This window comes from Equus caballus, chromosome 2 (assembly GCF_041296265.1).
Source record: "Equus caballus isolate H_3958 breed thoroughbred chromosome 2, TB-T2T, whole genome shotgun sequence".
Classification (NCBI taxonomy): domain Eukaryota; kingdom Metazoa; phylum Chordata; class Mammalia; order Perissodactyla; family Equidae; genus Equus; species Equus caballus.
The window spans coordinates 37282061-37297318 of record NC_091685.1 but is presented as its reverse complement, the minus strand read 5'-3'; the positions used below and the strand labels follow the sequence as shown (position 1 = coordinate 37297318).

The window sequence follows — 15258 nt, the reverse complement described above, 5'->3', positions numbered from 1 at the left end:
AAGATTACCCGTGTGCTAACATCTGCTGCCAATCCTCCTCTTTTTGCTGAGGAAGACTGGCCCTGAGTTAACATCCATGCCCATCTTCCTCTATTTTCTATGTGGGACGCCTGCCACAGCATGGCGTGCCAAGCGGTGCCATGTCCACACCCGGGATCTGAACCTGCGAACCCCAGCCACCGAAGCAGAACATGCGAACTTAATTGCTGCGCCACCGGGCCGACTCCTATGAGCACTCTTCTAGTCACTAGGAATCAGCAGTGAACAGAGCCAGCAAGCCCTGGCCCCCGTGGGGCTTGCACTCTAGAAGAGGAGACAGACGTTAAACAAATCACAATGGATTAGGTGTATACCCGAGGCCCTCCCTAATGCCCTTCAGTGCCTGTTATGGATTTGTAATCCATGCAATTCTTGCCATGCTTCCTAACCCTATGTTTACATTTTCAGCCTCTGAAGTCTAACTGTATTGCACGGGCCTTGGAATGGAGGCAAGGGTCCCCCTAGTGTCCTCCCAACCTAATGTGATTTAGACAGGACTTGATGACCATTTTCCTCAGCAACAAAATGGTTGTCTGGATGGGGGAAGCGTTCATGAGATCATTTTTCAGGTACAGCAGAAAAAAAGGGAAGTGAAAGATGAACACAGAACCAGTGAAGGCTCCCAGGCTTTGAAAGACTGATTAAAATGAGGCTTTGAAAAACTCCCTCCCTCCTCCCAGCAGTGCCACACACAACACAGAACGTGGCTCAGAAAACAGAGGGCAGGGCTTCTGCTTCCGTCTCAGCAGTAAAAGCATGGAGCAGAATCGTGTGTGCTGCGTGTTCTTCCAGGCCATTGGCTGGCTTCTAGTTTCTGGTGTCTGCCTAGAGACTTTTTGGCAGAGCCTCTTACCATTCTCCACCCCAATTTGAAATGAGCCCTTGGTCCCTCCAGGGGAGGTCAAGGCTTGCTGAGTTCAGAGGCAGAACAATCATGGTACCTTGGGGCTGGTACACGCTCCTTCCAGGAAGAAGCTGCATTTAATTGCTTTTGGAAACCATATTCTGTCAAATTACCCAAGAGATCTGTGCCCAACTAGGCCAGTCCCTTTCTGTTATCATTATTCCAACACCCCAAAGAAAGCACAAAAAAATGAAATCCGTGGATAATTCACGTAGCTGCTTTTTGCAGCTTTTTCCCTGCATGTGTTTCAGCAGAGCTACCAACAAAGCAGAGAGCCTGCCAGCTCTCCAGCAAAGGGGCTAAGGAGCAGTGATTTGGGAGGTAGGAAAGAAAGCTGTATAACTGGGTGCATTTAGTGGCAAATGAAGAAGAATTGATTTCACCCACCTTGCTTAAGGAACAGTGCAGGCCCATGGTAAACAGACAGCACACCTTTATGATGACTCTACATATGGGAGGGCCAGTCAGTCCCAGGAAGCCACCCAGCCTGGGCACAAGTCCTTCCTGGGCAGGGGCATTGGCTGAAGGACAGCGTTTTTCATGCCCACCTGGAACCTAGGCTAATTATTTCTGAATCACGGGATCTCTGGTTGGTTCTTATGCAGGGGTGATCTCTGGGTCTTCCAGTTCTATAATCTACTGTAACTGTCATTGGGAATGAAATATTTTCCGGGCTAAGGTGGGGTGGGATCTCAGGGTAGGGATTTTAAAATTAGGAGAGTAAGCCAGAAGCACTGTGGTTGCCTGTGGTTGGTGGAGCAGTGGACACCCAGTGGGCCGAAGCCTCTGTCAACACTCTTGATGTCTAGGAAAGAAGCAACTAGGACTTTCCTTACACTGTCCCCCAACTCTCATTCTACAGAGCCCTGGGGATGATCCAAGGCCCCTACTGCTCTGCCCTCCTCAGTAAGATGTTAAGATGAGCACTTTCCAGATGGTCATAGAAGGTGCCCCTGACCATCACTTTATCCCCATGTGGGATGGAAACAGAAGGAACTCCAGGAATAGCTACCTCCGTGGTCTCTGGGCACACCTGGCCGAGACCTTGCAGTAAAGCAGAAGAGCCCCTGGACAAAGCCAGGAGGTGCAGCAAGTGTCTTCACCTCCCTGGGCCCTGATCTCCCTGCCTACAAAATGAGAGATCTGGCTAAGTGATTATTCTTCTGATTTTCAGCGCATTTCAGTAGTCAAAGTTTTATTCACTGATAGCCTCTCCCTTGCTCATTCTAACCCCCACCCCCACAAACACACACACACTCTCCTGAATGAGAGCCCCGGGAAACTCCACTTTGTAACCAAGCGACTTCTAAGGGCTCTTCTGCTCTCAGTTCTGAAATTCTTCAGCTTGGCCAGCACCCAGCCTTGTCTTAGATTCCAGGGGAGATCCTCTACAGAAATGCTGTTGGCAGTGGCCTTCCATTCCTTGGATCATGTAAAACAGGCATTATTATCCTTAGGAAGCTTTGCTAAGACTTAAAAGACTCCAGCCTGCCTGCCATATTTACTTATTTGTCTACTTGTTTATTTTTGAGGGGATGGATGGTGAGTACTAGCCTTCCTTTCAAATCTGTGAGAGTCTGTGCCTGAAGCCAATGCAAATTGCTGCTGCAAGATCAGGGTGGGGAAGTTGCTTTGGTGACTTCCCTGAAGGGGACACCGGGTAGTTCTAAGCACACCAACCCTTCTCTAGCTGTCTCTAATATGGACGAACCCTGTTAGGGTCCCTCTCCCTGGAGGAGTCCAGGCATCAAAGTTTGGGGACACGGTGACCCCAAAGGTAATAAATGGTATCACGTGGCTTGAACTCTGCCTTTCCTCTGAGGCTTGGCCTTGGAAAGAAGAGTGCATGTCCGTGAGGACCACAGGGTTGGTTTGACCCATCAGTAGCCACACTGTGAAGAGAATTTCAAAGGCAAGGCAGGCAGTGCCCTCTCACTTTCCGCAAGACTTGTCCCTCGCCCACAGCGCACCAGCAGGAGCATCAGGTGAGGGGCAGCCTCAGGGATTAGGTGGCTCTGGAGGGTCCTGTGGTTCAGGGTGGCTCTGAGTTTGAGTTGAGCTTGTGTAACTGGGGCCGTCATTGATTTAATTTTTAAAAGAGGTGATTTGAGGTCAGGTGGCAGTCTAGCCTTCCTTCAGCTGGGGTCTCTTCTGCTTTTGGATTTCCATCTCCTGGACCTGGACTGCTGAGGCTGTTCTAAACATTCCATCGTCTAAACATACCTGGTCTCCGTGGAGCCAGTAGGGCGGCTGCTGTTACCTGGCGACCTCCTCCCTTGGCGGTGGGGGAGAGCTGGGCTTCTCCTGTGTTACAGGTCTGTGCCCACTGTGTGCCGAGCAGGAGTGGAGCCGGCCCAGCAGTGAGCCCTGTCTGTCCAGCCTTGCAGACTCTGCTGCCATTGCTGGTGCGGGGATTTTTATCCTGCTCCGTAAATATAGGAGTGGGGGGACACCCCCCAATTCAGCCTTTGAGTAGGTAGCAGATTTGAATTCCAGATCTCCCATCTGTTTGCTGAGCAGCATCACAGCTTCTTTGGGAGAAAGAAAGGAGGTCACTTGTAACCATCCTGTTTTCATTTGGCCACTTATAATCTTTCACAGCTCCCTTTGAGTTACCTATTAGGGACCAACTCTGGAAGGATTTCTTGGTACCAACCATAGAACTAGAAATTGTTTTGTGCTTATGTGTCTGTGAGAGAAAGACAAGACAGAGAAGGCCGGGCTGTGGCAGCTCAGAACAGAGAGTGGGACTAACCCTAATTAAAATGCTCTGAGTCAGGCATTTCTTGGCTTGTTGGAGTGTGCCACCCACATTTCCCCACAGCCACGGGGTCTGGCACAGTCTCGTGATGGCCAGTCTTCCCAGAGTGCTCGGCAGGGAGCACCGCCCTCCTGGCTGTGGGAGACTCCGGGGCAGGCTGAGCCCAGTTCTTCTCAGCCTTGCTGCCGGATCGCATCCAGGGAATCAGGAGCTGGCAAAGAAGAGGAGCTTAGCCAGTCCAGAGTGTGCTCTGGGAACATGCCTTTGAGATGAGGCCTGAGTTAAAGAACTTTAGGGAAACCACAGCTTAAAAAGAAAAATTAGGGGCCGGCCTGGTGGTGAAGCGGTTAAGTTCGCGCACTCCGCTTTGGCGGCCTGGATCCTAGGCACAGACCTACACACCGCTATCAAGCCATGCTGTGGCAGCCGTCCCACATGTAAAGTAGAGGAAGATGAGTACAGATGTCAGCTCAGGGCCAATCTTCCTCAGCAAAAAGAGGAGGATTGGCAGCGGATGTTAGCTCAGAGCTGATCTTCCTAAAAAAACAGAAAGAGAAAAAAGAAATTACTTTAAATCTTAATCCCTCTCTTCATTCTCAGCTGACCTTGCTTATTTTTAAATTTTCTTCTGAAGAGAACTTTTTCATCCTCCCACCATCAAGCACACCAGCCCACCTGCGTCTGGGCTCCCATCTGTGGCCACCCTCCCCTGTGGCTGTGGATCCCATCCTGGCTTTCCTGTTCAAGGACTTGACTCCTTTACTCCACTCCCATTCTCTTGCCTCCCTTTTGGCAAAACTGGTCAAAGGAGTTTTCTGTATTGCCATCTCCTCTTTTTTCTTTCTTCCTTCCTCCCTCCCTTCTTTCCTCCCTTATTTCTTTTCCTCCTTTCTTCCTTCCCTTCTTCCTGTTCTCCTCTCTCTCTCTTCTAACCAAAATTAGGCAGTCTGGTATACAGAAGCCCCAGGTACAGCCCTTACATCTCATGGGCTGTCTTGTGTCCACTATACCCCATCCCCCAGCCCTCTGTTATTTGGAAGCAGGTCCCAGATCCATACTTTTTTCAGTAAACATTGCTTCAAGCTGAGGATGCTTTTCTCACATAACCCAATACCACTATTACACCTTAAAAAATTTAATAAGCTTTCCTCAAATCATCAAATATCTAGTAAGGCTTCAAGTTCCAATTGCCTCATCAATCTCACTTTAAAAATACCTTGTTTGGGGGCCAGCCCGGTGGCGCAGTGATTAAGTGCGCACGTTCTGCTTCTCGGTGGTCCCAGGGTTTGCCGGTTTGGATCCGGGTGCGGACATGGCACCACTTGGCACACCACGCTGTGGTAGGCGTCCCACATATAAAGTAGAGGAAGATGGGCACAGATGTTAGCTCAGGGCCAGTCTTCCTCAGCAAAAAGAGGAGAATTGGCAGCAGATGTTAGCTCAGGGCTAATCTTCCTCAAAAAAAAAAATACCCCAAAAAACAAAAAGAACCTTGTTAGCTTGAAACAGGATCAAATAAGCTCCAACTCCCTTTGACAAACTCTTATCTGGCTTTCGTCCCTACTTCTTCACTCGAATTGCTTTTATCAAGGGTCGCAGCACCTCCCTTTAAGTGGGAATGTGACCCCCATGAATTGATCATTCCCTCCCTTTAGAAACTTCCTTCACTTGGTTTCTGGAGCACACACTGTCCAGATTTTCCACCTGCCTCACGGGCTGTGCCTTCTCAGTCTAAAGTAGTGGTCTTCAGCCCTGGCTGGGCATTAGAAATTCCTGGGGAGTGTTAAAAAGAAATGCTGGTTCCTGGGCCCCACCTCCAGAGTTTCTGCTGTAGTTGATCTGCGGAGGCCCCAGGGCCTTGTTATTTTCCTCCAGTTGCCCAAGGGGTTCTGTTGTGCAGATTGCGTGAGGACCCCTGGTCTAACATTGGAGTGCCCTGGCTCAGTACTCACACGCTCCTCTTTCTGCACTCCCAAGGTGATCTTGTCCAATTCCACAGCTTTAAACACCATCTAAAGGCTGATAGCGCTGGGCTCGCCCTGAACTCCAGCCCCATTTATGCAAGTGTCTCCTTGACACCTCCACTTAGATCTCTGATAGGAATTTTGAACTTATCACGGCCAGAGCAGAACTCCACCTGATCTGGAAATGGCACCGCCGTTCCGTTGCTCAGACCAAAAACCTTAGAATCATTCTTGGTACCTTCCTTTCTCTCAGGCCCCACATCAGATCCACCAGTAAATCCCTGGGGCACCACCTTCAGAACAGATCTCGAATCTCTCCTTTCTCGCTTCCACCACTAGAGCCAGCTCCAACCCTCCATTATCCGTCCGCACTGGTGAAAGCCTGCCAGCCACTCCCTCTGCCTCCACCACAGCCTCCCGCAGGCTGTACATCCACCACACAGAAGCTGTAGCAGCCTTGGGACATATATATTGAATTATGTTACTTCCCTGTTTTCAACCTTCCAATACCTTCCCATCAAACTGATAATGAAATACAAAGTCCTTACCACGGCCTGTACAGCTGCTCGTGATGTGGCCCTTGGCTGTCCTCTGATTTCATCTCATATCATTCACATCCTCACTCCCCGAGCTCCAGCCACACCAAATTTCCTTACCGTTGCCGCTGCCTTAGGACCTTTGTACCTGCTGGCCGTCTAACTAGAATGCTCTTCCCTTAGATGCTTCAATAGTCGTTTCCTCAGTGAGATCTTCCTTGACCTTGTATTTATAACAGACACCCGATTCCTGCTTTATTTTTTTTTATAGCATTATTACTCCCTGGCACTATATTATATTTGCACATAGTTTATCTCTGTCTGCCACCAGAATGTAAGTTTTTACAAGGGCAAAGACTTCTGTATAAGAATAGTATCCGATATGTACATAGTGGGTGCTCAGTAAATATTTCTATGTGCATCTTCAAGGCTTGAGGCTCCCCTTCTGGCCACTGTTCAGCTGAGCTTTGGGCACAAGACAGCTCCCAGCCCAGCCTGTCACAGGCGTGCATTCCTTGCCACCTCTGCTCAAGGCTCTAGACCAGAGGTCGGCAGACTTTTTCTGTAGAGGGCCAGACAGTAAACATTTTAGGTTCTGAAGGCCATACAGGCTCTGTCACATCTACTCAGCTCTGCCATCATGGTGTGAAAGCTGCTGTACGTAATACAAAAACAAATGGGTGTGGCAGTGTCCCAATAAAACTTTATGTACAAAAATAGGAGGCAGACCCACTGGCCACAGTTAGCCAATCCCTGCTGTAGACTCAAATTCTGAAATTTGAGTCTCAAATTCTGGAAAATTCTGAAATTTTTCCAACTTCTTCCCAAATCTGCATGGACAGAAAGGAAACACTGAAAACTGTCGGCAATCTGATCAGTAGGATGAATTCCTTCCAGAAGTGGGGAAAGCTCCTCCTGGAACAACTGTAGCTTGTGTGAACCAAACAATACACTTCCTGACTACTGGGAATATGCCACCGTGGGGCAGAAGGGTGAAGAGAGCAATAGGCAAGCTTTCTTCTGAAAGAAGCCACACTGGCTTTTCTCTTCACTCCATCTTCCACGAAGCAGAACTGCAGAAGACACTGAGCTCATACCCACTAGGGTTTTTAGTTCTCGGGACTTAAAAAAGAGGGGACTACATTTCTCTTTTGTGGGCTCTCCTACAAAACATTAGAACAGAGTGTATAACATTTATATTCATTATCATTCAGGGATCTTGAACCCAGGTTAGACAGAAAGACCTGGATTTAAAATCTGGCTCTGCCACTTAGCAGCTCTGTGACCTACTTTATGGGGTTGCTGTGATGACTAAATTAAATAGTGTTTGTAAAGTGCATCATGGTCATTGTCATAGCAGCTAACATTTATTAAGTGTTTCCAGGGTATCATGCACTTTGATAAATACAGTATAAGTATTATCTGAACCCTCACAACAACCTATGGGGCGGGTACTATTACTAAGCTCATTTTACAGATGAGGAAACCGAGTTTAGCAAGGTGAAGCAACTTGCCCAAGGTCACACAGTGAGCGAGTAGCAGAGCCCACATTCAAATCCAAGTTGTCTGAGCCCACAGCCCATACCCTTGACCCTTCTGCCGCCTTCCCAGTGTGCATAATAAGCACTCAATAAATGACGGCTCTAACTATGGCAGGTATTAGCTCCACCAGCATGTGCTCTGTGTAACCGAAGAGTAATTTGGAACAAAGGTTAGTAATTGTGCTTCCGGGCTGAGTTGTGTTCATTACACCCAGTCCATTAGTTCTGTTGCTGAGTGGCCCTCCTTTATTCGGTGTTTGCTTCCCTCCCACTCCCTGCTCTTTAAGAGCCTACTGATCTTACTACTGCAGCAAGTGGCTACCAGCTGCTGCCTCTCCAGGCACAGGGGAATACCTCTGCCATTTACCTGCGTGTTGTGCTTTGCTCACCAACTCCTAAGGATGAGCTCAAGCTGTTGGCAGAGCTGCTCAGTTCTTCTGTCACTGATTCATAGACATTGCCTTCTTCCTGCTCCTCTCAAAGACTATGCTGACTTGTAGCACGGATTCAAGATCTCCTCGTCCTCTGAGGCGATGGAAAATCTTTATAAACCTGCTGTGGGAGAGTGGTTAAGGAGCAGGCTCTGGGATCAGCTGCTAGTGGACTAGTGACGGAACAGGAGCTCTTGGGAGCAGAGGACATGATCCTGTCTTCTTGGCACCTGTGCTTAGGTTTAGCCAAGTGCTGCATCATTGGTGTGACTAAGAATATGAGTTCATTATTCTTTTTTTTTTTTGGTGAGAAAGATTCGCCTTGAGCTAACATCTATGCCAGTCTTCCTCCATTTTGTATGTGGGTCATTGCCCCAGCACGGCTGACGAGTGGCGTAGGTCTGCTCCAGGGATCCAAATCCGTGAACTCAGGCTGCCGAAGTGGAGTGCACCAAACTTAACCGCGATACCACAGGGCCGGCCCTGCAGGTTCATTATTCTTAATAGTCTTGGCTAATGTTCACTGAGCACTTGCTGCTTACCAGGATCTATGCTAAGCCTTTTGCATGCTTTATATCATTTGATCCTCTAAACCAGCACTGTCCAATAGAACTTTCTGCAGTGATGGAAATGTTCTGTATCCGCACTGTCCAACACAGTAGCCACTAGCCACATGTGGTTATTGAGCATTTGAAATGTGGCTAGTACAACTGAGGAACTGAACTTTTAATTTTGTTTAATTTAAATTAATTTTTTTTTTTTGAGGAGGATTAACCCTGAGCTAACTACTGCCAATCCTCCTCTTTTTGCTGAGGAAGATTGGCCCTGAGCTAACATCGTGCCCACCTTCCTCTACTTTATACGTGGGACGCCTACCACAGCATGGCATTTGCCAAGCGGTACCATGTCCACACCTGGGATCCGAAGCGGTGAACCCCTGGCCGCCGAGAAGCGGAACGTGCGAACTTAACCGCTGCACCACCAGGCCGGCCCCTAATTTAAATTAATTTAAATAGACACATGTAGCTGGTGGCTTCTGTATTGGACAGCTCAGCTCTAAAGAATCTTTTTAACTCATTTTACAGATGAGAAAAAATGAGGGGATGGAGGGTTAAGTGCTTTGCCAACTATATGGTGGCAGAGCCAGGCTTTGGACCCACGCTTCCTGCCCAGAGCCATCGCTCTTTACCACCACGTTGTACACTCTTTTCACTATACTTTCTGCCGAAATTGTTTCCTGGTTGCAGACTGTTCCCTAACTCATAATGCCAAGTGTACGTATGCAACCCACCTTGAAATAAATGTGCAAGACCTATCTAAAGAAAGCTGTAAAACTTACCAAAGGATATAAAAAGACCCGCATAAATGGAAAATAAATGCATATTCCTGCATGGGAAGACTCAGTATTGCAAAGAGAGACCATTTCTTCCCCCAAATAACCTCTGGGTTCAGTATAATTCTGCTCCAAATCGAGAAAGAAATTTGATTCTAAAACAATGTGCCAGAATAGTCAAAATAGTTTTGAAAAAGAATCGTTAGGGGATGGAGTGGACTTGTTCTGCCCATGTCAAAATGATGACTAAAGGGAAAATAATTAAAAGTAGGGGACTGTCACGGGAATAGACAATGGGCCAGTTAAACAAAATAGTTTGGAAAGCTGGCATTAAACCACAGATCAGTAAGAAGCCATAATAAATGTGGAAAATGGCTTATCCATCCAGAAAATAATAAAGCTGGGTCCTTACCTCATGCAATAGAGGAAAGTAAAGATCTAAACATTAAAAAAGAAACCAAAAAAGTCCTAAAACTATAGAAAAATAAAGGTACTTTTGTAATATTAGGATGGGAAAAATGGGAAACTATGAAGGAAAAGACAGATTTGACTACATAAAAAATAAAAATTTCTCAATAGGAAAAAATAACACCATAAGCAAAATTTAAACGTCAGTTGACACTGGGCAAAAAAACTAATACATAGTGACAAACAGGTTTAAATCCTTAACAAACCAAGAACTGGAACAGACCAATAAGAAAAAGACAAGCAGCCTAGCTGGAGAAAATTGGGCAGAAGTTATGAATAGGCAATAAACAGAAAAAGAAATACAAATGACATAAGGATGTTCAACTACATTAGTGATCAGAAAAATACAATTTGAAATAATTAACAGGGATCCATGGGTGTTTATTGTAATATTGTGTGCAATATCAAAGAACTGGAGACAATAGCCATATCTAACAATGGTTAAAATACAGAGTGACTATGAAAAAGAATAGAGTGGATCTGTGTGTAATGATGTGGAAATACACATTCGAGGGGCTGGCCCTGGGACCAAGTGGTTAAGTTCATGCACTCCACTTTGGTGGCCTGGAGTTTCACTGGTTCTCTCATCCTGGGCGCAGACGTCAGGCCACGTTGAGGCGGCATCCCACATGCCCCAACTAGAAGGACCCACAACTAGGATGTACACCTGTGTACTGGGGGATTTGGGGAGAAAAAGCAGAAAAGGAAAAAAAAAGAGAAGATTGGCAACAGTTATTAGCTCAGGTGGCAATCTTTAAAAAAAAAGAAAAGAAATATACATTTGATATATTGCTGAGTTAAGAAAAAGCAAGTTTCAGAACAATGAATATAGCATGATCTATTTCACATTTTTTTCAAGTCTCCATGCAGGAAAAGAGTTAGGATATACACACACAAGCTCCTGACAGTGGGGAACAGGAGGTCTTTATACGCACTTTCATGTTGCTTGAATTTTTTTTTTTTTTTTTTTGAGGTAGACTGGCCCTGAGCTAACATCCATGCCCATCTTCCTCTACTTTATATGTGGGACACCTGCCACAGCATGGCTTGATAAGCGATGCACAGGTCTGCACTCAGGATCCGAACCTGCGAAGCCCTGGCCGCCGAAGCGAGGCACATGAACTTAACCACTGTGCCACCAGGCCGGCCCCTGTTGCTTGAATTTTTATGATAACCTAATATTGTTTTGGGAATAATTTTTTTTAAGGTATCTTGACCTAAGAAAGGAGTCTGAGTTCCAGCCATGGCTCCCTCACTTAGCTAAAAATCCTAGTGAAGAACTTAACTTCTGTGGGGCTTAGCCGCCTTCTCTGTTCAAAAACAAATAAAATTTTTAAACTTTTCCATGTTTTTCAAGTGTTATGATGGGTATGGCTACTTTTATAATCAAGAAGATGAATAATCCTCTATTTTGCTTTTTATTTTTTATTTTTTCATTTTTTTTAAGATTTTATTTTTTTCCTTTTTCTCCCCAAAGCTCCCCAGTACATAGTTGTATATTCTTTGTTGTGGGTCCTTCTAGTTGTGGCATGTGGGATGCTGCCTCAGCGTGGTTTGATGAGCAGTGCCATGTCTACACCCAGGATTCGAACCAACGAAACACTGGGCTGCCTGCAGTGGAGCACGTGAACTTAACCACTCAGCTACGGGGACTGCCCCTCTATTTTGCTTTTTAAAGATTTTTTTTTTTTCCTTTTTCTCCCCAAAGCCTCCCGGTACACAGTTGTATATTTTTAGTTGTGGGTCCTTCTAGTTGTGGCACGTGGGACGCCGCCTCAGCATGGCCTGATGAGTGATGCCATGTCCATACCCAGGATCAGAATGGTGAAACCCTGGGTCGCTGAAGCCAAGCGTGCAAACTTAACCACTCGGCCACAGGGCCGGCCCCTGTTTTGCTTTTTTAATAAGAGAGTTGCACTAGATCTCTAAAGATCCTTCTAGCTCTAACATCTAAGACTCTCTGATCTCAGATTTGCTCAGATTTTGACATTTAAAAAAAACCGGACACCGACATTGTGTTTCTCAGTACTAAAGTGTTCGAGACCACTTTCAGCCATTGCTGAGAGGGGGTCATGCAGTTTTCGCAAGCTCGTTGCTCTTTCTTTCAGTTCTGGAAACCTTTCCTCCTGGGGCTCTGTTTTGCCTGCCTCTCAGGAGGGAGGGCCGACCCCGCAGAACTGAGGTCTGTCCTCGGCCAGCAGGGCTGCTGGACTCACCCTGGGCCGCAGAGAAGAGCGGCTATTTTTGTTGTGGGGGCTCAATGGTTGGCCTCTCACCAAGAGCGCGTGCTTGTTGGCGTGGTTGATGTGTCTTGCCTGCTGCTGCCGTCTCTACCACTGCTTCCAGAAAACACTTGAGAACACGTTTGTCCAGCGCCAAGAGCTTAAACCTGAGATGAGTGTCCAGGGCCGAGTGCTCTTTTTTTGTGTTCTCCCCCCTTCTGGCCATTACAAGGGCAACAGCAGAGCAGAGTATGGCTAAAATGAAGTTGGAAAAACTTTTCTCCTAGAGCTTTCCTTGAAAGGGGCTCCTGCCTCCTAACTGCGGTTGCAGAGAACTCAGTCCAAGCCTCTGGGCTGTCTTAGCCTTAACCAAGCGGATGGAGCTGCCCTCACCTTCCTCAGCCTGGTGGGGTTTGCTCAGTGCCTACGGTCCAATTCTCTTTTTATCACTCCCGCTTGGGAACAGTGGCCTTCTTCGTGTAGGGCTTGACAAGAGCCTGGCATGCACCCAGATCCATATCGAGCCTCATTAGGTTCCTCAGGCAAATCCAGTGTCCCCTGTCAGCCTCTGGCAAGAAGGCCATTGGAGCACGTGCTCCAGTCCATCAGCCCTTAGTTTGTGCAGAGGAGCAGCTCCCAGCAGGGCCCCTGTGCTGCCCAACTCCAGGGCCAGGGGCCATTTAAACTGGGCACTAGGGGTTCATTTATATAGACAACACTATATGTAGTGCCCCTGGAGTTGTGTAGCTCGGTGGCCCTGGCTCGAAGCCTGGTACACCTGAGACCTACACACGGACTGTGAATCCCTCGCCAGCATCAAGTTGTCATCGTACAAAGCACTTACTGAGTGTCCCTTGGGGTCTGGGCTCCAGGATACAGCCTTTGCCCCCGGAACCCCCGATACAAGATGAGCAGCTGCTGCCGACAGTCTGAGGTAGGCCTCTCTGTTGGTCAACACGAATACATCATTTGACTGGTTTCTCAGCTCCCTCTTTGATTCCGGAACTTCTGCAGCCCTCCTCTTTATCCATTTCTAATTTGGCGGGGGGGCGGATTTTTCCTCATTTTTTTTCTCCTTTCAGTTGCAGAGCTACTTTGCTGCATGTGAAGATGAGACCCCTGCCATCCGGAACCACGATAAGGTGCTGCAGCGTCTGTGTGAGCACCTGGACCACGCCCTGCTGTACGGGTAAGGCGGAGAGAGTTTCTGGGGAAGACTGTAGGGCAGAACAGGGCACGGCCAAGGCCGTGAGGAGCCTCCAGAGAGAAGTCCTTAGCCTTGTCTGCCTTTTATTTCTTCTTTCTCTCGGCAGAAAGAGACTTGTCTCACTCCAGTGGGCCTCAGGCTGTCTGTCATTATCCCAGTAAATCATCTCTGAGCAGGCAGGAATGACTGGGGAAAGAATTAGCAACAGATGAAATGATGGTTATTGCCCATGCGTCTCCCTGGGAATCCATTGCTTTCAGCCCTAAGCTTACTACTAATGCAAAGGCTGGTGGACCAGCTGACTGCAGCTTCCCAGGCAGCTCTGCTTAGGTCATAGCAGCTCTTGTCCTATTTTCTCAGACTGCAGGACCTCTCATCTGGCTACTGGGTGCTCGTGGTGCATTTCACTCGGAGAGAGGCCGTCAAACAGATCGAGGTGCTGCAGCATGTGGCCACCAACCTGGGGCGCAGTGAGTAGTACCAGGTTGACTGGGAAGGGACCGGCTCCACCCTCCCTGTGGGTATCTCGAGACTCAGGTGTGGCCTCAGGGTCAGCCCTGGGAGGCCGATTACCTTGCAGTGTCCGGTGGCAGTGGGTATTAAAATGCTGTTGCTGTCCATGCGGCCTCTCTTCTCCCTGCATATGGCAGTTTGTTGGCGCGTCATGGATGGGGTGAAGGAGAGTGAGACTCTGAAGAGAACTGGACTCCTATCGAATCCCAGCCCGAGCACATAATGAGGAGTCTCGCTTCTCTTCCTGAGCTAGGAGCAGTGTTAGCCTACAGGATCAGTGGGAAATCCTTGCATTTCTCAACCCCTCCAACGTTTGCAATCTGCCCTCTTTATCAGCGTTTCCTGGCCAGTTACAGGCTTTGCTCTGACAGGGAAAAAAAAGATTTCGGGGGTCATGGCACTCCAACAAGAGAGAAGTCTGTGGGAGTGCTTGGTCCCTCAGCCACTCTTTCTTTCCTTTCTGCCCTTGCTTGGCCAAAAAAGCCAGCACCCCGACAGGCCTTCCTGCCAGTTACTCCCGCCCTTCATTTGCAGGCCGGGCCTGGCTGTACCTGGCCCTCAACGAGAACTCTCTGGAGAGCTACTTGCGGCTGTTCCAGGAGAACCTGGGTCTGCTGCATAAGTACTACGTCAAGTGAGTGTCCACAGTGGTCTCCCGCACGTGGCCCCAGAGCCCTCCTTGAGCCTCGTCCCAAAGACTCTTGGCACATCCAGACACCACAGTATGCCACACCAGAGGCCTCGCCTGGCATTGCATGCTGAGGACATGTCAGTGAGGGCCAAAGAACCAGTAGAGCCTGGCCTCTGATGGCTGTCGCCAGGAGAACTGGCATTCCAGCTGGTCTCCTCTGTAGCATTTTGGTGCCCTGCCTCTGCCTGATCCTCTACCCGGGTCTCAGACCTGAAGAGAATGCTCAACCTTTGCTGGAGTTGCTGCAAGAGTATTTATAGATGGGGTTGCTGCAAGAGTATTTATAGCAGCTGCTGAGAGCCAGAGGAGCCTTATGCTGCAGGCCCCATATCTGAAGACACTGGCAATAAAGTGCTGTGTGGCTCCAAACCCAGTGGGAGAACGCTAGAAAGGCATGGGTGCAGACTGCCTCAAGCTGGGTGTCCTCCAGGGTGTGGGGATGTCGCATGTCAAATTTCAACACAGCTGGCTTGTTAGTGAGGTAGGGCCAAGCTGGTAACCAGACCCAGAACCACCATCGTCCCTTCTCGTGTCTTACAGGAATGCCCTGGTCTGCAGCCATGATCACCTGACTCTATTCCTGACCTTGGTGTCTGGGCTGGAGTTCATTCGATTCGACCTGGATCTGGTGAGACACCATGGCTCCCG

The 15258-nt window shown here is 48.2% G+C and overlaps 1 protein-coding gene across 2 annotated transcripts in view; it reads left to right on the top strand.

Moving 5' to 3' along the window:
- Positions 1–15258, top strand: part of PLEKHM2 (pleckstrin homology and RUN domain containing M2) — a 37911-nt gene that overhangs the window by 8122 nt on the left and 14531 nt on the right. For both annotated transcript variants that reach the window (XM_023635715.2, XM_070260916.1), the window contains exons 2-5: positions 13282–13388; positions 13767–13876; positions 14454–14553; positions 15151–15238. In XM_023635715.2, coding sequence (XP_023491483.1) covers positions 13282–13388; positions 13767–13876; positions 14454–14553; positions 15151–15238 — 405 coding nt within the window. The remainder of the gene's footprint in view (positions 1–13281; positions 13389–13766; positions 13877–14453; positions 14554–15150; positions 15239–15258) is intronic.